This window comes from Solea solea, chromosome 21 (assembly GCF_958295425.1).
Source record: "Solea solea chromosome 21, fSolSol10.1, whole genome shotgun sequence".
Classification (NCBI taxonomy): Eukaryota; Metazoa; Chordata; class Actinopteri; order Pleuronectiformes; family Soleidae; genus Solea; species Solea solea.
Window position 1 is genome coordinate 8,552,576 of NC_081154.1, and position 24,775 is coordinate 8,577,350.

Genomic DNA, 24,775 nt, shown 5'->3' on the forward strand with positions numbered 1-24,775 from the left:
ATAGATAATTGCCGCGGTCACTTACTGCTCGTCGCCCACCTTCTGTATCCACTCCACATCACATTGCTTGCACGGCGAAGTCATTTCCTGTTGAAGTGGAGCGTGAAATTAGATTAGCATGCAGGTGCTCATGGAATATTGGGCAAAATCTGAAAGCAAGAGCCTGTTGAGACGACATGTTTGAAGGCAACGTCGGGGCAGAGTATGTAAGAGGGTTGGAGGCATAATTATTACTGGAGCACTGCTTGTGTTTTATGCTTTACTCTGTAGAGCCACTATGGCAGCTCCAGTTATTAGTGGTAACATGAGATTTTATGATTTTGCTAACTGACATATTAGATTCTGTGATTTAAGGTTCATAGTTTTATGAAGACTGAGAATAAACGGAAGCTTGGATTTCTCATTCTGGCAAAGTTGGCAGCATCAGGGATTTGATCTGAAAAAAGACACTATTTTTATTTTAACCACAAAACTATTTGGATATCATTGTCCATCATCTGGATACTGGAATATATGGAATATAGACATTTCCAGAATTCCCAGGAGGATTATGCTCCCAATGACGTATGTCCAGTGCAGGAATACGGAGAAACCAAATTTAGTTAACTTCACGAATAAAGTGCTCTGTGTTGCTTTTACATAGTCTTTGACATCACTGAACCCAAATAGACAAAAACAGACACTGACCCTCTCCCTCTGGCTGTTCTGCATCTGTCTCATCTCCTCCTTCAGCCTCTCACACTCTGCTTTCAGCTCCTCTTCTCGCTGACATGCCCCCTGAGCCTCATGCCGTGCCCCCTCCAGCTCTGCCTCTAGCCGCTGCAGCTTCAGGTCCGACAGAGCGTCCAGGCTACGGGAGCTCTGAAGTGTCAGGGCCGGACAGTCCAGCACTGGGTGGAGGAAAATGAAGAGTTGGGGGGAGGTCAAGGAGACATGAAATGCAAAGCAAAAGACAACACCACATCCCCCCCCGCCCTCGCTGATTTTCCTCTGATGACTAATGTAGCTTTCTAACATCCTTGTGTGCTTGTTGTGTAATACAGTATGTACAATAGATGACTATGAAAGAGCAAGAGAGCTGACTTCTTTCAAGGGCAGCATCTTTCACTTTGTACCTGGGTGATGTGATCTGTGTGGGCATGTTAGTGATTCAGCGCCGCTCACACAGACTCAGTCCTTGAGTCGGAAGACAATGCAACAGAGCAGCGGTATCATCTTTTCTATCTTCCTGCCTCCTCACCCGCACATTTATTTATGCAGTCAGTCACATGTGGTGTACACACACGCACATATACACGGTCAGCACTACATTCACACGCATAGCATTAATCAAAACTGTACATTACTACCTACTCACGTGCACATTAAGGATGCCTGTGCAAAATGATACAGTCTCTTCATAGAGGTATTTATCATCAGTAAAGGCATCCACTGAAGTGGCAATAACATATTTCCTCCATTTTTCTATCAGCCACCCACAGCATTGATGAGAATAGAGATTAAGTTTCTCTCACTGTAAAGGCTTAAATATTCTTTGCCCATCATCCATCTAACCCTAAGCTGCAAGTCCACGTTGACAGACATCACCAAAAACCTGGCAACATTTGGACATATCCAGCCAGGCAGTGCTTTATTGTCGATTCTTTCTCTAAATGGGAATATAATAGTATATAAAGAAAAACTGAATATATATTAAAAAAATTGACATGCTCAATTGAAGAATGCATGGAACCAGGAAAATGTTAACTGATGTAAATTAAGTGGGAAGTAAGCTAATATTCTCAGCTGAGTTGCCCCCTAGAGGCTATTCAATATAGTCCTTCCTGGTTGTCCTCAACACACAAACTGGAAGACTATGTGTACTTTATCTCTATATACGCATGTATATGGTCTATGGTACAGAGACATATAGTGGTACAAGAAGTTGCCCTGTCTGATGCAACTTCATGCCTTTCTGACACAGGAATTCATTTGCATAGTAATAAGTGGATTTATCTGGCAGGTTTCTCTGGCATTTGGATATACAGACTGGTGAGTGCTGAGATAACTCTGTGCAGATGGAAGGAACAGGCTGAATAATGCGGATACCGAACTTGTCACTCAACTCGGAGTGTTTTTAGGACCAGAACGACGGCACCTGCATAGATCACAGGTCTGTTGTTGGGTGACTCGGGTGTTGGAACAAACTGTTCAAGAATGTTTTCTCCATGAGGCTGAAGATTCACCTGACCTCAGTTAAAGCGCTTTTTTGGACAGATTGTTGGATTTGATTTATATATCTTTGAATAACCGGGGGCGGATAGGAGATGTGATTAATAGTGAAAGTTAGTCTACATATATATATGCAGTAAATAGATTAATAAGTACACGTTTATTTCGACAATGCAAGTTTATTTATATAGCAGTGTTTAACATGAAGTTGGTTCAGTTTGCACAGGGCAATTTGCAATTAAAAATAGCAAACTGATTCCCAACAGATAGGAAATATGATTCAGTTGTCCCAAATGTATTAGTTGATTTAAATAATGATTTCAAACAATTTTTTTGAGTGGTTCATGTAGCACATAATTGAAAATGATTCAGAAATGCATTTTGCAATCAATTATTATTTACCTGACACAGTACCATATGAATAAATGAATCCTTAATGCTAAATGAGTACTATATGTATGTGGATATTCATAATTATCTCACTGCAATAGGATTTGTGGCTTTGTTTGTCTTAGTAAGCGAAGCCTTTTTCAGCGTTACGTTCGATTAACTGGAGACATATTTGTCATGTCCAGTCCTTGACAGAGCTGTGAGTGCAGGCTTACTTACTGTGCGTGTCGGGGCCGGCGTGCAGCTGCAGATACTGCATGTCCTTGCTGTGCAGCTGCATGTTGAGCTTCTGCAGGGAGTTGTCCCTCTGCCTCAGAACGGACTCCAGGTTCAGGATGCGCTCGACATGCTTCTCCACCAGGCTCGTCTGTAATCACACATGTTTTTTTTTTTTCTACATTAAGTAAACAGCATTCAGTAATTGATGTAGGTTTTATTTACATGTGGGGAAAAACTGTGAATAATTCATAGTGCACAATAACAACGATTCCTTTATCATTTGCTGTAGTGCTACCATATTTTAGCCTCTTTTTTTTTTTAAATTCTTTTACGATGTAGAGTGGATGAATCACACATGCAGACACTAAGAAACTATATAATTATACACATTATGTAGATGTGTGTGGGTGTAGGTGGAGCAGCCACAGTTTTTAGTAACACTGCCAGCGGGTCAGTTCATGTCAGGTGGCACTTCCATCACTGTTGGTGCTCCCCATCCCTTAATCACTGACTGCATGAAACTGCTGAGGCTGCGCGGCATGAGCTGCTAAGTGGACTTCAGTCTCATACGAGACGGTTTAGAATCACAGAGGGGATCTGGGAGAAAACCAGCCAACCAGTCTGTTCAGTTGGAAGAATCGACATGTTCTGGATCGACATGTTCTGGATGTATCATGTCGACATGAACATAAAGCCGGCATCTCATTTTTCATTTTAGTATGTTTTAAAACATGCCACGTTGAAATGACTTGGAAAATAAATATTTTCATTGATGATTTTTGGGGAAATTTACAGTAGACGGCATTCATCGGTCCAAAAAGGAAACGGTTAGTGTTTTATGTCAAATACATTTTGCCAAATGACTCTCAAATGGCATGTCTTTCTGAAGCACTGTTCTCTCAGAAGGCAATTACTTTTTACTAAAATTAAATGTATTTAGTCCAAAGTGCACAATAAACGTAATGTTACTTTTTTTATATCTTGCTTCTACTGTCAGCAGAGAAAAATAAATGCAAATTTATATATACAGTATTTAAATCCAATTTCTTGCAAGAGGTGATGAATGATGTGCAGCAATTATCCCCACTTGACTTTCTTGCAGATCTTGTAACCTGGTTACAGGGATTTTCTCCCATTAAACCACAAGAGCATGAGTGAGATTCATCACTGACTCTGGGCAGTTTTGGCTCACAGTCAGTGTACATGTTTATCCCAAAGGGTGAGGTTGAGGTCAAATCTCTGTGCAGTCTGGTTCCTCCACACCAGACTGAAAGAAACGTTCTCTCTTTGGGAGCGTTTTCCTCTTTCAAACACAATTGAGTCACAATTGTGCAATATTATTATTCTCCCCTGGAGCTATGAAATCGGGACCAAACCGTAAACCACAGAGCAAACAATATATGAGGGTGGACTGAAAAGTTCATAGTCTGACTGAGAATAGCAATGAAACTTGGCATGCATTACATTTTCAACCTTTAACTGCATTGTTTCCTTCCAGATAAACCCACATTTTATAGGTAATTGAGGACTTTGAAGATGAATACGAGAGACATTTTGTGAACATGGGCATAATTTGACACCTTGGTGTTGCAATCATCTGCAGAAAAATGTGTTAAGGCCCCAAGGACATTCACTGTGCTGACATGGTTGCTACAATAGGGGATGATGCTCCAGCTTTATCAACTGTGAATTCAAGAGGGATAGAAAGCACTGAGGATGACCTAAGGTCCAGACGTCCTGCTACAGCCACCACATGGTGATGGATGTAGCATATGTAATATGTAGACAAAATAAATCACAATTGATCAATTAAATTCCATCATCATCTCAGCCAATGAACTTTCCAGTCCACCCTTGCGCCTATCTGACCATATAGTGTTATATTTGGCAATTTAACTTTTTAACAGGTTTCAATTCAGAATTATTAACCATTTACTTTTTACTTCCACCCCTTCGCATCTGAGAGGTAAAGTGTATGAATGAACGTGTGAGCCACATGCCTCCTGAGTAAAGTGTCTGTAGAATAATGACTGAACAAAGTCTCTGACCATCTTGTCGAGATCCCTCTGGAGGTTGTTCTTCTCCATGTGAATTTTCTCGTAGGCCTGGATCACATCTTCTAGCTGCTCCTCTCTCTCCTTTCTCTTCTGGAGCTGTAAATGCGAGAGAAACAGAGGCAGAAACTGAAGAAAAAGCTCATATTTTTTTTCCCTTTTGTCAGTATTTAAAAACTGTGCGAGACGTCAACTGTGTCTCTTCAGAGAATGTTGTGTAACCATGGAAATTGGGGACACTACAATCCTGACACCTCAGCATGTACCGCAATTCCTCCTGCAGCTCGACGAGTGGATAAATCATTAATTTTAACAAGAAAGTTCAACTCTACTTAAAATAAATGACTTCCCTGGTGTCCTGCTGCTCTATTCTCCACTTACTGTGGAGTAATACAGGAACAACTTTCACTGGATGCCATAATCACATACCATCTGACACATGTGAGGGCGGTGACGTGAAATGAAGAGGTTTCAGGGCAGAGGACAGGGGTGGATGGTATAAATGGTAGAGAAAGTACACTGTATGTTGATGTCGTGTTGGCCTATAGAATCGTCACAGTGCGAGAGCGGCATAGACATCACTGCACCAGTGGGAAGCGGCAATTAATTGAACCATTTTCTGTCTGCCAGAAAGACGCCTCACAGCAAACTGTGACGTCATCCGCCTGCGCAAGAGATTCATCTGGAACACATGATGCCAAGTTGCAAAAGTGGTAACACAGGCAAGGAGTTTGTTCGAAAAGACCATTTTTTCTTAGATTACAACAACTTGGCTCTAGTTTTTTTTTAAAAAGAGTCAGAAACTGACAACGATAGAATACACTGTCCTGCCTAGCCATAGATACCAAGACCACACAGAGACTGTGAACACAGAAACATATGCTGCAAAAGAAACTGGCACAACAAAAAAAACCTGGCTGAGAACAGCTTGTCATCAGAAGCGAGGAGAAGTCACCGGGAGTGAGGCGAACACGATTAATCCAGGAAAAAGAAAAAGGGATTTGAAAGTTTTAAAAATATAATCTCATTATCACCTTTTTTACATTTTCACTTTAGTGTGGATGCTGGCTAGATGGCATACATAACTTATTTAAGAGTTGTCTTTAGAGAGTATTTTTAGTTTAATGAGTCTTTAACAACACTGCGGTATAAAACATTAGATATTATTGTAGCATGGAACGTGGCTTTTCCACCTCCTCTTCCATCTTTATGTAAAAAAAGAAAGAAAAAGAAAATGGTTGAGATGTTCCTTTTTCCTCCCATTGTACACAAATGATGCCAAATTACCTCAGGTGCTTCTATGTTGTGCTTTTAGAGCCAGATTACACCTCACTCCCTTTTTATAGCATCATAAAACTAATTAAATGTCTTAGGAAAATAAAAGTTGAACATAAATTATTGTTATAGGGACTGTGGAAAATAACAGAAAGCATCTTTGTTTATAAAAAAGACATGTTTTGGCTTTATTCTTTGGAGGCTCTGGTTGATGAAATGACACAGTTGGCAGCGTGATTGGTTGTTCACAAACGCAACATTCATACAAAAGAGGAGGGGGTAAAAATGTTCTACACTACCCATCTCTAACTCTAATCCTTACCTGTTAAAATCTTCCACTGTTAACATATTTGATATTTCAGCTACATCCAAGATATTCGGATTCACTCTCCTTTAACTACTTCCTTTTAGCTTTTATACCTGAAGTTTTGTTTGTTGGTAACTATTTGCACTATTTGTGCTGCTGTCTTGGAAGAAGATATCTTGTATCTCAACGGGACCTTCCTGGCTGAATACATAAAATAAAACACATTTTTCATGCATGTTCAATATTTCAAATTTGCATAGAAAATCATAACAAAAGGACAGTAAAAAAGAGAAGAATTGCAGCTTTTGTTCTTTACCAATTGCATTGTTTCAAATTGCAAATTGTTCGGCCATAATCTATACCCAGCTTTTAATTGATGCTTTTGAGGATTTTAACAAAGTTTGCATGTGGCGTGCTGGATTGGTGGTCATGGTTGTTGCATGAGTCAAGTAGCAGCAGTTGCACATGTACATTTCATTGTATCTGACACCTTTCTATGTCACTACTTTACGAATAGGAAGTGTGTGTGTTTTTATTCAGTGTGGGTGGAGGGGTGCAGGGCCCGTCCCAGCAGAGCATGCTCAGTGAGCCATTGCACATTTCATTACTCTAAACGGTCGGTGTCAGAGCCGTGTGACCTTGTTTGTCCCACACTAATCGTTTCTGCTGCTCCCTTAAACCATTTCCTTCCCCTCTCTTTCTTGCTATCTAGCTCACTCTTTACCACGGCTGCCACCAGTGTTACCACTGCCTTCCTGTGTCTGTTGTTTCTCACATTTATTTTACCCACAGTCGAGTTCACACAGTCATAGAAATCGTGGAACTGTGAATTATGAGGGGAAATCATAGTTGAGTGTAAATAAGGTTTTATATTTATTTAATTTAATTTAATCTTGATCTAACTGGGAATAAAACTCACTGAGATTGAAAATCTCCTTTGCAAGAGCGTCCTATAGACCAAGACCAGGGGACAGTTTCATATACTGTATAGTAAAACGTGAAGATACATTTAAGAAGACCTAATGTATTTTTTTTTCTTCCATATGGTGAACAGAAGCAGCGAGTTTAGTCCTAATTACATTGTCTCAAAAATAGACCAGTTTAAAAATCCCATGTCACACTGCTCCATATCGGACGGTTCCCAGTCATTTTGCTTGGACAGCAGCTTTAGCATGTGTACACTGTGCAGGCTTGGCCTCATTTCCCTTTCAAATCAATTCATGCACATGGAGGAAGGCATTTTTTCTATGTACAGAGAAAAAGCATTTGTGAGATTGAGGTTTTCTCTTATTTCTTAAATATCTTCCATATCTTCCATATATATGTATATGTATATGTATATATATATATGTATATATATACATATATATATATATATATATATATATATATATATATGTATATGTATATGTATATATATATATGTATATATATATATATATATATATATGTACACCTCAGCCTTCTCTCCGTCTCTGCTCTGTTTCTCTCCATCGCTCTTATTACCCCTCCTCTCTCCTCTACTCTGTGTTTCCCCCGTTGTCCTCAAACGTCCTCTTACCTCGTGGGTCAGGACGTTGACTCTCTGCTGCAGGTTGCCATTTTCTGAGTGCAGCAGCGCCGTCTCTTTGCTCTCAAAAGAGCAATAGGAGTTGGTGTCATCGCCAAACTCGTTGATCATAGGAAACTGCAGAAACAAAAAGGAAAAGAAAAAAAAGATGTTAGCATTTTTTGCTTGACATATACAGTAATAATAAGGTGAGGTCCAGCTGTAGAGAACACAATTTAATAACTAAATAATACACTGAGATTCCTTTTGTTCTGTTTATTTGCTTACACTGCCTCCTTCATTGCTGCTGTACCGCTGGTTACATCTGTGTTCTGTTGCTATTAAATCATAAAAATACATTTAATTAAATAACGATAATCTCATAATATGATGACTTTTGTCTCGTAATATCATGACTTTTCTTATATTACTCGGACGATTCAATTATTTTTTCCCTCTTCAGTTTGAGCCTGCTGTAATACTCCGTCGTAGATTTCACACTGGGATCATTAAAGATTCATCTTGCATCAATTTTAATATCCATTTGGCCCAGATCTAACTCTGAGATTTGGGTTGTTTTAACTCATTACTTATTTTTTCTTGAACTGGAATACATGGTGGAATTTGTGGGTAGAATATGTGTGTGTGGGTTTTCTCTGTGTCTTCCGGCTTCCTCCCACAGTCCAAACACATGCAGATTGGGGATTAGGTTAATTGGACTCTGTGTGTTGTCCCTGCCATGGACTGGCGACCTGTCCAGGGTGCACCCCACCATTCGCCCTGTGTCAGCTGGGATTGCCTCCAGCCCCCGCAACCCTCAAGTGGAGGATGGAGCGGTAGATAATGGATGGATTGATGGATTTTTATCTGTCAGTCCTCTTAAACAATTTACATCCCACACAATGAAATAATTGGGGAATAATCAGTCTGACCAACTAGTTGAACAGAGGGTGCTACTGTGAGATATTTATTTTAATGTTTTTGCATGAACGTGGTATCAACAAATTCTGCAGTTCTGATTCTCTCGCAAGTATTTGGAAAATATTGATACTGCAGACACTTGCAACTGCATTTATAAAGTTGTAGTTGAAACAGAGGCTCAGTCATGTTCAGGAATATGGAATAAGGTAATGTATAACAGCTTATATGCATTTCAAGTCAATTCATTGTTAGTTGTGGGGGAAATAAATCGCATTTCTAATCTTTTCATTTTTAGAACATAGACACATCAGTTGTATTGATATGCATGAATAATTGCGTCTTCTGTGGCTATGATTATGCTGTTTATGTAATGATGCACACTGTAGAATGTGCATTAATAGGCTTTACCAAGTTTACTGCCGTCTTACCTCGGGGCCATTTGTCTCGTTACGATGCTAAACTATTGTTTGTTAGCAGGCTGCTGTGATGGCAACACACAAGACCGAGTTATACAACCGCATGTGGTTCAGCCTAAATGACCACATTTACATTTAGAGTGCCGAGCATAAGTGCAGAATGCTGTAATGTCTGTTTGAGGGGCAAACAACCCTTTTCCATTTAGCGGAACACTTCTCTGTGCTCACTTTAACAGTAAATGTTCCCAATATGGGCAAACTGCCTCGCTCCCTTCCTTGGGGGGGGGGGGGGGACCAGAGAACAACCTCGCTTTAAGCCATGTTCAAAGCCACATGAGGCACTTCCATCTGCGTCACTACAGATGCTCTATTCGGGACACAGGACAGAGATGTGGACAATTCAGGAGAGGAGTCAGTGTTGTGTTGTCCCCAGTGTCGGGATTGATGATCCAAATCTAAAAAAAGATGCTGTATTTACAAAGGCACAGGTTGGAGAGCTTCCTACACCTGTTCTCCCTAAATCAACACCATGGTTCTGCCACTTGTGAGTGATCAGTTCTGAGCCAGCGAGCAGCCGTTCACTGGATGCTGCGCTGACACAGAGAGTCCAACTGCGGCGAGTCAAAGTGCATTTCCATCAAAGAAATCAATTCAATAGAACCTTTTAAAGCAGAAAATGTCGATGGATCACAATAAAAAACACATCGGCTTATTTGATTTAGATGTCACTCCCCTAGATTCAAAAGCGTTTGGGTGTTGCAGTTCAACACAAACATCATAAAAAAATTCAAAGTTTCAATTTCCCTGCCAACATTATCCCTTGCAGACCACGATGCAGGAACAGCTTGAATATAATCGTCCTCAGCATTTTGAAGCATTTCCTTTCCTCTACTCTCAGCATCAAACAATTAATCATCAGTTAAACTACTGATGCTGTGCTCCTTCTACTTCCTCACATACTTGAAGTGAAAGTGGGCGACATTAAGCTGAGGGGACAGTCGGGTGCATTACAGCTTCACTGCCTTTAAATTCCTAGAAGAGGCAGAACACCGAAGACTAATGATGAGAAGAAGAATGTCCAGGACTAATTTCTCTTCAATCCTCCTTTGTTCTTAATTCCAGCTATTTTTCTCCCTCATAATTCACGTTTTATCTCTTTTTACTTAGTTAATTTCCTTTTTCCGTCACTTACACTTCATTCTTCTGCTATTTAGGTCCCTCTTTCCACTTATTTTTCAATTTTTCCCTCATGGTCTGTCCTCCCACAATGATCCTCTGCACTCCTTACTGCCGATTTCTGCTTCAGTTGCTGCTCCCTCAACCAATTGGAAACTTCTTCTACCCCCGGGCTTACAGGGCCAGCTGTGCAGACATTTTACAGTGTCACTGACTTTTAAGCCAAAAAGCTTAGTCGATATTTTGTGTTGCACGACTCAGAGTGAACCTCCAAATTGTTCTGAAATGTTCAGAACGATGAAACAAACATGAAACTCTCCTTCAGGAGCCCATGTGACCTTTGTTTGGAATACATTGACAGCACCATTCTTTGTAGCCGTTTCCCTGCTGGGCTCAGTTTCACCGATAACATTGTTTATTTCCATGTCTGTCTGCGATATAATCTCAGAATATAAAACAAGGCTTTACCTTGAATTATATTTGCAAAATGTATCACCATCACAGTCCACATCCAATAATCTGGTTAGAATTTGCCTTGAAACTACTTAATGTTAAGCGTGTGCATCGTTATTACAAGCAGTGGCCAAAACAGCAGCCTTTGAATAAATCATCCAGACAATACATTAAAAATAAATGAGATTATAACCACTTGCTTTTCTTCTCTGATGGAGTGAGGGAGATTCAGAAAAAGCGTGCTAATGAAAGCTGCGATGACTGATTAATTTCTGACAAAGATGCTTAAAATCTCCTGGTTCCTTAGTATGGCAAATGAAAACGACCTTAAAATAATCTGCAGATAAATCGATGCATAAATTAATTGCAAATGCCTTAGATATGACGGGAACTGCTATAATGACAGAAGCCTGAGACCTCCCATAATTATCCAGATACTGAAAATAACGCAAAATAACTCAGTTCTTTCTGTGTAAAATTAACATTATAGGAACATGTGAGCAATTAATTCAGTTCCAACAGCTGGCAGGGCTCCTTTCGGTTGTTACAAATGGGATTTCATATTAATTATTAATTTAAACATGAGTTAATACTTCAGTAGCACTGTGCCCTCTATGTATCCTTTTTTTCGATTCAAGCGTATTCCCCACACCGTTCCAGGACCAAAGCCCCGCCGATGCTTGTTTCATCTCTGTGTTCAATTACGCTGCTTCAATAAAAGAAGGAAAATGTTAAAGGTGAGTGGATGGTTCTCCTTGACTCTCAAAGGCTTCAGATAAATCAAAAAAACCGAACTGGCGATGTCAATGTGCTCTTTTCTGTGATACCAAACTTGGACAAAAAAAACTTAGATCATTATTTTCTTTTCCCCAAATTCCCCTTTTGATGTAAAAACCCTTTACCTTAATCTCATATATTTTGAGCTTCCTCTTGATGCTGGTGTTCTCCCGCTCCAGACAGGCCAGCCTCGTCTTGATTTCCTGATAGGCTGTGATAAGGGCAAAGTGGGAGGCTGAGTAGACGTCTTCGGGAGGCAGGGGCGAGGAGCGCCACACCACGCTGCCACAGCCATCCTCCTTCAGGCCCCCTGCGTCGCCGCCTCCTCCCAGCAGCTCCAGCTCACCTCCACTAAATAAAGACTGCATCGCTCCGGTCCTCAACCTGTGAACCAGACATGGACAGAGATTGCCTTATTTATTATTAAATCACCAGATGCAACAAAAAATATCACCACTTCCTACTGCAGTAATCCCTAAGATATCAAGGCGGCAGCTACTTGCAACAAACAAACAGAAAAAAAAGAAGAACAAAGCAGTCTTCAGCTGAGAGCAGGCCAATGGCTGGCTCACACAATGTGAAATATTCAATAGCAAAGTGGGTACAGAGAGACACAGTGGGAAGACTGAGGAAAAGATGTTCACTGTGAATGACCCAGCCGCTTATTGCGTCTTACCCTTTCAGATGGAGATATCATTTTCCAGTTAGTCACACATGTTTATACTCAGGTAATAGTTTGTCTGGGATGTTACATTTACAATCAGCACAGAGGAAGCTGATGTGTCCTCACTCTGTGGTTCGTACTAAAACTATATGCCAAGTAAACAGTGACTCAGCATGAGCTGAGCAGAGATTCATCATCACCAACTTTTATAACAAAAACATACTGTAGTAAATCATGGCCGGAGTGAACAATGAAAACTGCAAATAACAAAATATCGTGTGGCGCCGTTGTGGCGCACCTCAGAGGCTGCAGCAGCCACCGTGAGAACCACTCGTCTCCTGCAGAGGTCAAACGTGCGTTTTACATGCATCATTAATGGAAGCTGAGAATTTGAATTGAATCTAAAAGCACTACAGGTCATGTATGAACATCTGCAATCACTCCTTGACATTAGAAAATATGTAATTTCTGTACCTGATGAGTTACCTTAACAGTTGTGGTTGAGTCCACGTCGCTATATTAACTATGTTTGCAGGGTTTTACTCCAGCTAATGACCAGCGGTGACAGATGAGAGCAGAACATCTGTGTGTGTGTGTGTGTGTCATCTTTTTGGAGAGGCTTTTAAATTTTATTGCTGGAAACTCAATCTAAGTCCAAACAGTAAATAACAACCGCAGACACTGGATGGCAAATGCAATGGTGGTGTAGAGCAAAACAACCACAAATGACCACAAATTGACAAAAAGAAAAAGCTACAAACCAAAACAAACACCAAATGGTCAGATGTGTGCGCCTGCTTATCGCTGCATATTCCAGCCTTGTACATTATCATAGTGTTTTTGTTTTTCATATTTCATAAGTCGAGTGAAGGAGGCACCTGCACATATTTTGCATTTCTCAGTTGTTTACACAGTATAATGAGGGTAAAGCCGCGGTACTTGCGTTGACTCGTATGTTTATTTTCTCTTGCAGATACACACGCTACCTTTGTTCCTTTCGTTTGCGTTGCCTCTGACAAAACTGATGTGAGCTTCTCTTTGATTGTGTGTGTGTACTGTAGCTGCTGCTGATACGTTAGCTGGGTTGCATGAGCCTGTTCCATCAGATGGTACTTGAGCTTCGACAAACTATTTTTAATGACTAGGATGATTAATCAGCTGGGTTGGTGGCTGACCACTCTGACCAATGACCAAACAGGCCTTGGTCTCCCTCCGCAGCCCTAAAGCCTGGAGGCAGTGCTGTCAGTGGTGATAAATGGCACCTGTGATGTCACAGGCCTTTTTTTTTAATGCAGCCACAGATGGGTCATTTGCACAAAAGGAATGTTTGACAAAGCCGCGCACATTGAAAAAACGGTCTGATTTACGGGTACTGAGAGAGTTACACAACAGCCAGTTGATTTGATGTACACCAGAAAGGAGGCCTTCCTGACTCCCAGCATCGCCTTATGAGTCAGCGATTGCCTACTGAGCTATTTTCATCTTCTCCCTTCCTCCTCGTTGCTATTTTTCCCTGTGTTTCAAGAGAGGGGGGGAAGTAAAGCCTCAGCCAATCTATCGCTCTTTTCCTTGCTGGTCTAACAGGATGATCCAAAAGCACTCCTACATGCAGAGACGTGCACTTAAATGCACGTGTGTGCGTGTGTTGGCCGTGTGAGGAAGAGTCGCCGCATAGGAAAATGCACGTGTGGACAGAAATGCCTGTTCGAACAATCAGACAACACATACTGTACTTGTGTGATGCGCTGTGCCAGCAGCCTAAAAATGGCCATTTTCAATGAAAAATCTCTATTAAAGCCCTTTTAAAGCAGCTGTATGTTCAACATAGCTAACAGCTGACCCACAGGAGGACACAGATAAGCATATTACTTAAAATAAAAAACTTAAAAATGAGAGTGGCAATAAATGAATGTACCTTTAACCGTCACCAGCAGCGCTTTTTATAGAGTTGTTATAGAGGGCACTGACAACAGCCTTTTATTCTTTTTTTGGGTAGTGTTACATGAGGAAAAGGCACTCAGGTGGGATGAGGACTTAAAAAGGCTTCGCTTGTGTGTGTGTGTGTGTGTGTGTGTGTGTGTGTGTGTGTTTTCATGCAAAAGCAACTGAAGCCATAACCAAAGCCGTCCAGTTAATTGTGCTCCATTTATTGAATGTGGTCTTAAAACGACCCCCCGAGGAAAATAACAACGAATCGCTCGAGTTGCCACAGTTTTGGACGAATACTGCCTAAGAAAAATGTATATTTGGGGGTTTAGTGTTGTATTTAGTGAGGTTGTGTACACGAAACCCCTATAGAAGCAGCATAAACGATCTACCTACGTTCCAGCTGGTGTTATGATTTAATAGCGGATCTTCACGCTGTAGGCTATACCCCTATATGAAGCAAAAAATAAACTTGCTACATCAGCAATAGACAAATACCTGCCTCTCCACTAGCTCTCATGCTGTGGTAAAGAAGGTGTAGCAGAGACAACAGATAGATGTGGCTTCAGACAGAAAAAGAGACACACCGAGATCTATTTTGTCTGTGCTTCTTTGGTTGGAAGGATTTTATAGCACACACACACACACACACAGATACACGCATGCGTGTGCAGTTTGCTCTTACTAAGCTTCTCTTCTTTTTGCTCTCTGTACCTTTCTGCCCAAAATATCCTTCATCCAGCATCATCCCCCACCTCCTTCCCAATCATACGAAATCCACTCTATCTCCTTGACCTCGGGCTCATTTACTGAGGCTCTCTGGGCCCCACTGGACTATAGAAGTGAAGGCAGATACTCTTCTCCTAACCAGCTCCAAGCTTCATAATAGCGATTTACCACTGGAAGTCATACATTACCCACGGCCCCACACGGCATATATGTTGTTGCTGCTGAGATTTCCTCCCCTGCTCTCTCTTCCTTTCCTTTGTCTCATCTCCTACACTCCCCTAGCCCTTCCTGTGTCTCCAGGGATTACAGCACCGATCCTCTCCCTCTGTGTCACTGCCGTCATCGGCAAAAATCAAGAGCCATGGACCGAGTGACTTGTGTTCTCTGCGTGCATGGCGGTGGCAATTTTTACACGCACTAGGTCTCATGTTTGAATGAGCTCCCGAGTCATGTTTTTGTAAAAGTCACATAGACACTGTGAAAAGGTCGGACCGGCTGACATGTTCTATCAAGTCTAAATCCCGTCTTAACTGTGTAATTGTCTAAAGTGGTTCAAACGGGGTTGTGCTTATAGTCTCCTCATCAATCATGCATCTGCTGTGGGCATAACATGCAACAAACATAACAGAGCGCCATCTCCCATTCCCTTTAAAGGCCAGATCTGCCCGCAGCAGAGAGGGCAGTTCTCTGCAAGAGTCAAGAGACTAATCTGTCCCTGGAAGCAACATTTACTCTCCATCCTGCTTTGATTGTTAATAGTAGCACATACACAAAACTAAGAATAGTGAACATGCCTAATATTATACATGCTTCGCATCAGCATCAGCGTTTTACTCAAATAGCTTCACAGAGCTTGGGCACTGCTGGTATTAGGCAGCATAATTGTCACACAGCTGATTATAGAAATGAGTACAATTTATGAGGAGATCTGTTCGACGGGTGCAAAGCAGGGAATGAGTGTCCCTCATGCTGACCATGCTCATAAATTAAGAAGAGAGCAGTTCAACTAACTTCATAACAAATCCATCACTGGCGCAGACGAGAGCAAGCTTCTTTGCTTCTAAACATTTGACACCCCATCCCAGAATAACACATCAGCAATGCAACTCCGTCCATAAATACAGTATTATGCCATTATCAAACATTCAGATCAAGCAGCGTGACTCTTTAAAATATATGCTATGTCATAGAGCGCACAAAGTGCAAAGGAGTTATTTGCCTTTATGTTCACTTCACCCAGTTCAGTCTGTTTAAAATGTTCCCTGCATTTATCCGTCGTTGCTATAAGAGGGAACAAGCTTCATCCATTTACAAACATCCATAACCCAATCAAATCCCGGAGCTGGGCCTTTTGGTAAATACCGCCTGTCATATTTTGGGATTCCTTTGAGGGCTGAAGCAACAGATGATTTGTTCTTTTGACAGGAAATTTGTTTGTGAAGGCCAAATTACTAATCTTACATTGCAGTCGATTATAGTGAGGCAAATCTCTTATTCCACATATTAATATGGATGATTTCTGTTGTGGTAGCTTATCTTGTGGTTAATGCAACTTCACTGTAAACAACACAAGCTATTTTATTTCATTCTCCTATCTGAAGCTTATATATATATATATATACTGTGTATATCTCAGCATGTGTTGTATCCTGCAGGGCATAAATATATGAGAGCAGTAGAAATCGTGGCAGCTAGGTCAAGGCTGGGTTTCCAAGTGATAAGAGAACCAGGATCAAAGAGGAGACTGGGGATTGAGTCCCAGCAGAGGGGGGGGGGGGGGTTTAATATTAAAGTTTGCAGGAAGATCCAACCACTTTCCTTTCTATCTCTGCCTCTACCTCTGTTCACTCTTTATTTCTCTGTACCTCCTCCTTTAATCCCGTCAGCCCTTTCCATGCAACTTCATACGCTCTCTGTAACACATCACATTACAAAATTACATGTAAACGGGTTAGTCCAACGTGAAGTCCAACGTGAGATGGTACTAAATTAAATTTATCAAAATCAACACGCCCAGATAATGCAATATTGGTTCATTCTGACCAGAATTGGGCTCTCCAGTTGGCCTGGGGGCACAGCCACTTCTGTTGTTTCCACTTGTTTCACCTGCAAATTATGGAAGGAGACTGTACCACAGAAGATTAAGACAACAGCAACATCCAGGCTGATGAGGAGACCGAGTTTGTGCTCTATCTGCGTTTTAAAGTTCATAAATGAAAGGAAGACTCAACCATAAATTGCCTAACGATAACAAGCTGAATGGCGCACATCGCCACCTAGTGTAGCGGAGTCGTACACACGCCTTTCAATAAATCAATTCCTCGCTCGTGCTTGTCAATTGGGACAAGGTCTAACTGAAGCGTGTCGTCTCAACCAGACGTCGCTGGTGTTTCACGCCTAGGATTTCAGCATCAAATCAACACTCTCTTCATATCCTCCCGCCTCTCTCTCTCTCTCTCTCTCTCTCTCTCTCTTTCTCTCTCTCCAGCATTTAACAGTCCAGCTCCTCTCAGTGCAACACTGTGATCCCCACCGGCTGGATGTTTGGCACCTCTGACTCCGACAGTATGTCTGTGAATGAAGCGTCCAGGGCAGTGAGGTGCTGTGCGCCTCTCTGTCCTGCACTCACCCTCCAAATGCTCCCATAACGTTTAGCTCCGGTCCACTGCACTCCTCCCGCTAAAGTCTCTTTTCACAGTGACTGAGGCCAGAGCTTTATATAAATGTGGCTGAGTGTGGAAACGTGTCACTCCAAAAAGATAGTGTTGCATGTGTATGTGTGTCATTACAAGGACAAAGCAGCAGCCACACAGGCAGGCCAACTGCTCCGTGTGTGTGTGTGTGTGTGTGTGTGCGCGCCTGAGTCTCTGTGTGAGAGACAGTAGGTATTGATGCACTAATCTAATGAAGTAGACCCATATTGATGCTGTGCTCTTTGACACAGCTTTGGCAAAGGTGCCATTCACCATGTTGTAAGTTGATGTACCATTTAAAAAATAATCTTGGAGACATTATTTCAAGGCTGAAATCCTACATTGCGGCTCTGAGAACAGCACACAACCTGCAAGACGAGTGCAGATGAGCGAGCGGAGAACCATGTGCATGTGTGTGAATGACCAAATTACGACTGCACAGAGCAAGTCAAGAATGCTCTCCGGGACGTACTGTAGGCGGACATGTCTGAGCAGCCTACGCCGGTTCTCCTTCTCCTCACTCTGACTGCTTCCAGTGTTAGACCTGACAACAAGGTAGAGCTGTGGGAGAAAATCACCATATAGATAGACCGCATCTGAGACAAAGAATTGTCCACACATTATTAGATATGATTCGATTTATCTGCCCTATTACTTTTGCCTCTTGTGTCAGAAGGGCTACATCGAGGACTTCAGCAGCAGGGTAATCTCATTCTCCTACAACTTTCTTTTTCTTCTTTTTTTTCTTTTTTAAAGTCTGATAATTTAATAGCACACAGTGGATGGCATTTACTGTATGCAAGCTGGCAAGACGTCTAAAAAGATCCCTCCCTAGCATCTCCACTGGTTTCGAAACTGCCTTTGGAGCATCATGGGCGTATCTGTGTCCTGTTGGCTACCAACAGCTCTATATGCTGTTGAAACATATGTCATACTGCTACACACACACAGCACAGCACCAGGCCCACGCCGCCCACCACTACTATCTGTATATCCAAAATATACACGCCCACGTAGACATGCAAACGCACAATACAAAGAAAGACACAAAAAAAAGGACACCATCTCTTACACATGCCATACTGCACCATGATTCATCAGTTGGGGAATCAGTTGTGTAGGCAGCATGCAATGTTATGTGTGTGTGCGTGTGCGTGTGCGTGTGGCAGCTGCCATGCAATGGATTGATGGCAGGGGCAGTATTGAGACAATGAGCTGCGTTGCTGTATTTTTTTCCCCATCAGTCTTCTGTCTTCATTTTTTTTTTTCCTTAGCTCTCCTCATCTTTCTTTACACCGGTGCTGGAGATAACTGTAAATTGCTTCCTTTTACTTTTTTTTTTTTTTTCCCCGCCAACCCTCCTCCCCCCCATTGCTTCCTCCTTTCCTCTTTTCTCTGTCAACCATCCATCTTAGTAAAAGCAGCAAAGTTCATCACAGCCACCCTGACTGGAGGGGGGAATAAAATGAGTTTTGACTCTGAATGAGAACTTTACCCACAAAACACAACACAACTCTCCTCATTATCATTACAGCGAGTCAAATAGTTGGAATCTCCTGTGCGGAAATACGAGTCTGCATATCTGCAGCAGCAGCTGAAAAGCAAAGCCTAGACAATTTTGCAATTAAAAGCCCACCCATTTCACTTAGCCTCCACAATCGTCCACAGCCGCACATGCAGACAAAGTTAAGCATACGTGCATACACACACACGCGCGCGCTGACACGGTGGGTGAGTTGCATGACTCACAGGCACTCGTGTGTTTCCTCAGGAAATAAATCTTTGTCATTTGCTCTCAGCAAAAAAAAAACACACAATAAGGCCGAGAGCATGACGCCTGCTCTCGACGCACCGTTGGCACGTCAGCACGATGGAGCAGAACATGGCTGCTCGGGATAAATGAGTTTGAGCACAATGTAGTGAAGAGCGAGCAGTGACTGCAGTTATCCTTACAGGCGCTCAAACACAAACAGAGGTAATCACAACTGAGAGAGTGAGATACATTTATGACACTCACACTGACAAACCAACATAGGCTCATCTCTCAGCCCTTACTCTGCTGACCCCCAAGTGGCCACATGCACCAGTTCCTGCAGTTTCAATAAAAACAAAATCGTCTCACCTTGTTTATTCAAGAATGAAGGTACACTAGCCCTGTGTTAGTGGCACACAGTTGGATTTAAATTTGGTTTAAGACAATCGTTCTTCTTGTTGCCATCAGTTATTCCTGCAGTAATCAGCCTCCTGTTGGCTTTAATATTGTTACTTTTATATATTATATGCTTGTATGTGAATGCTGGCTCTAACACAAATTACCCCTCTGGGATAATAAAGACACCGTGGGCCCTTGAAGACTAAAAATGACTTTATAATTATGACAGTTAATAAACTGAGTTAATGTGAGAGTGTTTGCGTTACTACAGCCTGTGTTGCCACTGTCACGTCACATGATAATGACAAATGGTAATGGAAGAGTAGCTTAAGTGGACAAGGGTCATTAGGTCACGATGTGAAGACTGTCATGTAGATATGACTATGGCATTGTGTGTGTGTGTGTGTGTGTGTGTGTCTGTCAGGAATACGACAATATCCAGCAACATCTATTAGTTCAGTGGATGGAGCAAATGTGGATTATATGCTTGTTAATTCAACTTATTATCTGCAAGAGAGCGAGCGAATGTGCTTCTGTTACTGTACACTCTATAGGTGGTAGAGATTATTGCAGTTTCCGTTAACTACAAAATCAATTGACATAACATGAAAAGTCATAAATCAACAGTGATAATAGACATATTGAGCTTTCTAATATTATATTATGCCTTTACTGCAGAGAACAAAGCAAAAGTCCCTACCTCTAAAGTAGGACTTATGGTTTATTCATTAATGGTTAGTAATTGTTTTACACGGCAGAATTCTTGTGCCGTTGTTTTGTTTATGCTGCAGTTATTGACTGTGATTTCATGGCTCTTCTGCAAGGTGGTGGTGGTGGTGGTGGTGGGGGGGGGGGCCCCGTTCAGGTGGTGAGGAAGACAATGTAATGTAAAACGGTACAGCGTGCTCTTACTTTACAACCTTGAAATGGAAAGCAGTATCAGTCAGATACCTCACACACGCACACTTACATCCCTCACCGAGCTTCCGCTTCACAGTAAATTCATACATTGATGCCAGCCAGAGACCTTGACAGCTGGAGCAGCTCAAATCATTCCAGTGTCAGTGGCCCCAACTTGTACTTGGCTTTAACTACTTATTTTTGTCTTATTCCTCTGGCGTCTAAAAACGTGTGCACTTCAGAGAACATCGCATCCTCCTGCAATGTGTTTGTTCTGCTCTCAGGCACTGACTGAAACACAGGCTGGCAGTCAGACACACAGGGTTTGGCACACACACACATAAAAAAAAAAGACTGAAAAAAATATATAATCATCAACCAATTTAAATAGTGCATCTAAGAACATATCAGAAAGTGTAATTATTTATTTTTAGGTTTTAAAGTCAGCCCAGGGCCACATGGTTGGTGTAGTGGTTAGCACTCTTGTGGAACCTGTCACAACAAGGGCCTTTCTGCATGGAGTTTGCATGTTCTTCTCGTGTGTGTGTGGGTTTTCTCTAGCTTCTCCGGTTTCCTCTCGCAGATTTGGGTATTAGGCAAATTGGACACTCTATATTGACCTTAGGTGTGGGCGGGTGGTTGTTTGTCTCTATATGTGGCCCTGCGACGGACTGGCGACCTGTCCAGGATGTGCCCCGAGATTGGCCCTCATGTGGAGGATAAAGCGATAGAAAATGGGTTGATGGAATCAGCCTAGTTTAAGTTAAATTAACTGCTCTTGTGAGGAAGTCCGAAGCAGAAAGAAGCTGCATCTGCAACAACAAATGCACGGAAAACAAAGGAAACAAAAGCATGTATAACAGACATACCCAGCGATGTCGAACCAAAAGTGAACGTTCTGTGAAGGTTGTGAGTAGTAAGTAACGTTAGGGGAATGTTCTGGGAACCAAATGTGCAACCAAAAGCTAACAGTAGGAGAAACTTTTCATGAGAACAATAGAACTACTTCAGGCAAACTTTCATTTCAGGGAACGTTCCCGCAGCTAAAAGGTAATGTTCTCAGAATGTTGTTGCTGGGGATAATATTCCTGTATGCAGGAGAAGGCTCATTTAAAGAATCCTGGACCCTACCATAATATGAACATTTTGATTCCACATGTCAAGTATATAACTCTGCCGGTTTGAGTCCCCGCCAGGTCAAGGGCTGGAGTTCGCCCGTGTAAGGTACCCAATGCCCATTGCTCATTGTTAATTGGAGACACCAACCACAGGGAGGCACATCCAGTGTACTCCTTGTGCCGGTCCCAATGGGAGGGTCGTGTGCGACATAAAAATCTCTGCCAAATCAAATATGCAGATCATCTGCTATGGCAACCTTTAGAGAGGGAAAAAAAACTAAAGTATATAACTCATTCAGATCTAATCATTTCTAATAGACATTATCCAAGCTATCACAAACTGTAGATGAAGCGGCAAGAAAAGTGATTAATTCCAACTCTGTCCTCCATTATTTAAAAAAATGAAAACATGTGAGAGCCTGCTGCAGACAGAAAATGTAACCAAGTGTTTAATTGGCTCCTGGTGCTGATATGACAATCTGTGGCTGCTGATTAATTAACGGTACGTGCTGCTGCTGCTGCTGCTGCTGCTGCTGCTGCTGCTGCTCTTGTTGGATGAGTCCAGAGACGAGATGAAGTGTGAAGGGAAAGCGAACACTGTGTTGGATCAGAAAGAATAAAAAAATAAAAAAACAACAGCGGTGCTTTGTCGGAGCGCAGTAACGATGTACAAATCTGTCTTTGTCCAAGTGTGTGCCCTCTAAATGTGTGTGTGCTCCAGGTGCACTCTTTGTCAAGGCGTTAATTCAGCGTCTTTGCAAAAGGACATTACAGCTGCTGATGGCCTCTCTCTACCTTTATGCAGCTCTAGAACACATAAACACACAAATGAAAACCTCCAACCCTCCGTCCTCTGTTGCCCTGTGATGCTCATCTACTCATAGATGAGGGTTTGTTTGAACAGTCACTGTGTGTGCGTGCGTGCGTGTTGGTGCAATCAAATGACAGTGAGGGGGTCCAGAAATGATTAAGAGGCATAAAAATTATGTGTATTGATGTTTGAGAGAAAATAGGGAGGAGTCAGAACATAGGTTCAAAATCTGAATGTCACAGTCAGTACATTTCCACATTTACAGTTAAGTCAAGTTATGGTTGTAGCATGACTTTGCCAATACTTGGATTACTGCCCTTGTCCCAGTAAACAAGGACTATTGGAGGATTGATTTATTGAATGTGTGTGTGTGTGTGTGTGTCTGACTCCACGACTCTAGGTGGCGATATGCCCCGGTTTTAGCTTGTGCAGATGAAAGTGGTTGTTTTTACCAAACGGCAACATTGCGCTAGTAAAGTGAGTTGACTGCAACAGTTTTTAGTTTGTCTGAACATGCCAAAAGTGTCCAGTTTCAGAAGTGGATCATAATTCCTCATGGGGTGCCACAGAAATGATGCACTGGAGCTTAAAGTCATAACAAGCCGACTGCAACACAGATTTTTTTGGCCCAAACATAGTTGATTGCATTTGTGTAAAATGAATAAAATTAGGAATCTCATGCTGCTGACTGGCTTATGCAGTGAGCAGCAGTTTTTCATGCGTCTTTCAGGTGTGGGTAGCAGTAAGTGGTGTCTCCTAGAATGGTCATTGTACCGGAGTTTAAACTTGAACAACGAATCTGGTTTGAATCTGAATTTAGTACGAATAGTATAAAAACGTCTTCTTCTCAGTCACTGTTTCACACAGTGCACATGTACCAAAGGTCAGCTCACACCTTCAGTTTGTTCAAAACAGATCCATGCGTCCAGAAAGGGAGACAACTGGGAAATAAAACGGCAACAGAAGAAGGTCAGAAGAGCTTAACACACTGTAACCAAGGGACCAGGGGGAGTCGGGGACATGCAACACAACAAACACTTACAGAAGATAACAGCACCGCTGACAAGATGAGCAAAGACGGAACAGTAAGAGAAAGAGGCAAGCGGAGAAGAGACAAAGAGAGGGAAAGATGAATGGAGGCCGAGGGAGGCCAGGCGAAGTGCTCTGTTTGGAGGAACTAGGGCGAGGTTTGCATTCGACAGCACATTATCATGCACAAGCGCCGCAGACATAACAATATACCTGTTAGGTCACTGAACCACCTATGTTCCACTTCATACGTCTCTGCACACTTCACACAGAGTATTGATCATTATCTGAAGACGCAACGCTATTGCCCTCCTCCAGCTTTGTCTTTGTCAAAGAAAGATTCACACACATTAACACATCTCTGGCTTTTATCACCTGGCTTGAACTAAAAGGTGAGGTGTTGAGAGTAGAAGACAATAAGAACAGGTTATATATATATATATATATATATGTGTATATTACATATGGATTACATGGCTGTACATGGAAAACACGAGGACAGATCCTCCTGAATTATCAATATGATTGTATTGATTTGCTTTTCTTTGTGCGCTTAGCGCTTCTGGATATTGACTTTCAGGACCATGGACAGCAGTCCTCATTAGCGACACTATACCAAATCTAAGCTCAGCGACCTTGACATCTTCTTCGACCCTGAGTAGCTATGATATTGTGTCAGTGCCACACAGCGTCTCCGGACTGACCCGTTTTAATGGACCTTAATTGTCGTGACATTTCGGATGATTTAAAAGACATTTTCATGACATCACCATTGCTTCTTGGCCAGCCTTTAATGCTCTACCTGGCCTCGTCCGCCTGTGTGTTTCAGGAGCGATCATTCCTTTCAATTACACCCAGTACGCGCCGAAGACTTTTATAAAATTATTTATTTCACAAAGCCAAGGGAAAATTGATATCCATCACTGTAAATGTGCCAGACTTAGCTAAGTGACTAATATCCGTTGTCCCTTTGCCAGATTGTAAGTTGCTCTTGAACATAATGAT

General features: G+C 41.9%; 1 protein-coding gene across 1 annotated transcript in view; it reads right to left on the reverse strand.

The window, feature by feature from the left end:
• Positions 1-24,775, reverse strand: part of tbkbp1 (TBK1 binding protein 1) — a 47,110-nt gene that overhangs the window by 13,102 nt on the left and 9,233 nt on the right. Inside the window, exons 2-7 of the mRNA XM_058621234.1 lie at positions 11,874-12,132; positions 8,018-8,143; positions 4,869-4,973; positions 2,821-2,968; positions 688-890; positions 26-87 (exon numbers count right to left, since the gene is read on the reverse strand). Of these exons, the coding sequence (XP_058477217.1) occupies positions 26-87; positions 688-890; positions 2,821-2,968; positions 4,869-4,973; positions 8,018-8,143; positions 11,874-12,116 (887 nt within the window). The 5' untranslated portion in view covers positions 12,117-12,132. The remainder of the gene's footprint in view (positions 1-25; positions 88-687; positions 891-2,820; positions 2,969-4,868; positions 4,974-8,017; positions 8,144-11,873; positions 12,133-24,775) is intronic.